The 1,805-nt window shown below is 39.7% G+C and overlaps 1 protein-coding gene across 7 annotated transcripts in view; it reads right to left on the reverse strand.

The window, feature by feature from the left end:
- The window catches only part of LOC119590540 (probable E3 ubiquitin-protein ligase MGRN1), a 23,431-nt gene that overhangs the window by 19,334 nt on the left and 2,292 nt on the right, over positions 1 to 1,805 (reverse strand). For 5 of the 7 annotated variants that reach the window (XR_005230268.1, XM_037939194.1, XM_037939191.1 and 2 more), the window contains exons 4-7: positions 1,525 to 1,709; positions 1,075 to 1,244; positions 644 to 771; positions 212 to 323 (exon numbers count right to left, since the gene is read on the reverse strand). Coding sequence is in view for 6 of the 7 variants with exons in the window: in XM_037939194.1 (XP_037795122.1) it covers positions 212 to 323; positions 644 to 771; positions 1,075 to 1,244; positions 1,525 to 1,709 (595 nt within the window). In the remaining variant the exon portion in view is untranslated. The remainder of the gene's footprint in view (positions 1 to 211; positions 324 to 643; positions 772 to 1,074; positions 1,245 to 1,524; positions 1,710 to 1,805) is intronic. The other 2 variants (XM_037939195.1, XM_037939189.1) reach the window with 1 other exon arrangement.

Here is a 1,805-nt window from a genome sequence, read left to right on the forward strand (position 1 = left end):
CATCTACAAATAATAGCAGTAACTATTGAAACTATTATCACTGTAAGCACTTATTGCAGAAATATAAATATATATATACATAGTTGCAGCTCAGACCTGCCTAAAGAGAAGATTCGAAACATGCATTTTCTCGCAGCAGGATTTCAAAGACTAAACTGCCTTAAAAACATCCGTCAATGAGTTAACACTAGTATTTGAGACTATTCCATACCTCAGTGTTTGGCTGTGGATTGGTCACCTGTCCAGTACTCTTCTGAAGGGCTTTTATCTGCAGCAAAGCTCTGAATGGAGCACGACAAATGGGGCAGTTGTTGGCTTGGTATCTGTTCAGAGAATTATTTTTACATGGTCAGGTGGCTAAAAGATACGTAACAGTGAAAGCAAAACCTTCACAAAGACAGTGAGCTGATGGTTGTTTCTAGAGACAAAGTTGCATTTCATTTCTAGGATACATATAGTTTATAATAATATGAAAGTTATTTACAAAATGAGCAATTATACACTGTCAAAACTGTCAAGTTGTCTGAAAGCCTTTAATAACAAGAATAACCTTTTCAAGCAAGTGTCTGCCACTAGGTGAACAGAACTTTGATTCACAGTCAGCTAACTAATATGAAGATAAAACACAGAATGCACTGCATACCTGAGGGAATCTGCACAGCAATTACACAGACACAGATGACGGCAGGGCAGAATGAGAGTGTCTCGCAGGTCACACATGCAGATTACACATTCTGCTCCATTATCCTCGGTGTCCTCCTCTGTTGCCACCTACAGAGTAAATAGGCATAATTGCCAATCCTCATTTCATGACAGAATGGAATAAAGAAAATGAACAAGGCAGAATATTAACAAGCCCTGCTAGTCCACATCTTAAAATCCAACATGAGCACTACCATGGACTTTCATGAACAAAAGACAAAAAACAAATGACATTTCTAAATGGGGATGAATATTTTGACAGCTGAGCGAAGTGAGTGTGGGGCCATATTGGACAATCCGTTTGGGATGGGGGAGGGGGGGGCCTAGCAGCATGGAAAGGTTAAGAATCCCTGCTCTGGACCCTAATCTTACTTTAGCATTGTCTGCTTTTTTGTTCTCGATGCCATAGATTTCCTGCAGGAGGTATGACAGCCCATCCACGAACAGCTTTTGCTTGAGAGGCTTCAAGACATATCCCTCGCTGTGCTTCTCCACCACAGCAAATGTCACATGGGACTGGCGAGGCTCTGTGGAAAATTCATCTTCACATCATACATCATGATTGCCCTTTCATGTGTAAGCTAATGACACAGTCAATTAAATGCTGATCAATAACCAACAGCAGATTCTCAATTTGATGTCCAGCTTAAAGATTTTTCTCAGTGATTTTCTTATCCCCTAATTCAATAATATCAAAGAGAACATGAAGACACATATATTAATTATGCCAATAATTCTAGCCCTGGCCTTCCATTAACTCTAATATAAGAAGAGGGAAAAAAAAAAAAAAGACATCAGAATGACCATCATAAAATAACCAACCTTCCCCTTCTTCTGCCAGACAATAAATGACAATGGGCATAACTTCACGGTCAAAGCTATACATCAGATCTTCCTCGGGGTATAGTGATGGGTCGAACACGTGGCAGACTTGTGAAAACTGTTGATTTGCTCCTCGCTTGTAGTGGTAGGTCTCCGAATTCATGTTTGGATCACGTGGAGTGTAGCTGGAAAATGAAGACATTAAAATTGCTTTTTGTATGTTTCTATTGCTCAGAGTGATGACAAGCCTTAAATCTGGCATATATTGTCCAATGATGGAA

Source organism: Penaeus monodon, chromosome 27, assembly GCF_015228065.2.
Source record: "Penaeus monodon isolate SGIC_2016 chromosome 27, NSTDA_Pmon_1, whole genome shotgun sequence".
In the NCBI taxonomy this organism is placed as follows: Eukaryota; Metazoa; Arthropoda; class Malacostraca; order Decapoda; family Penaeidae; genus Penaeus; species Penaeus monodon.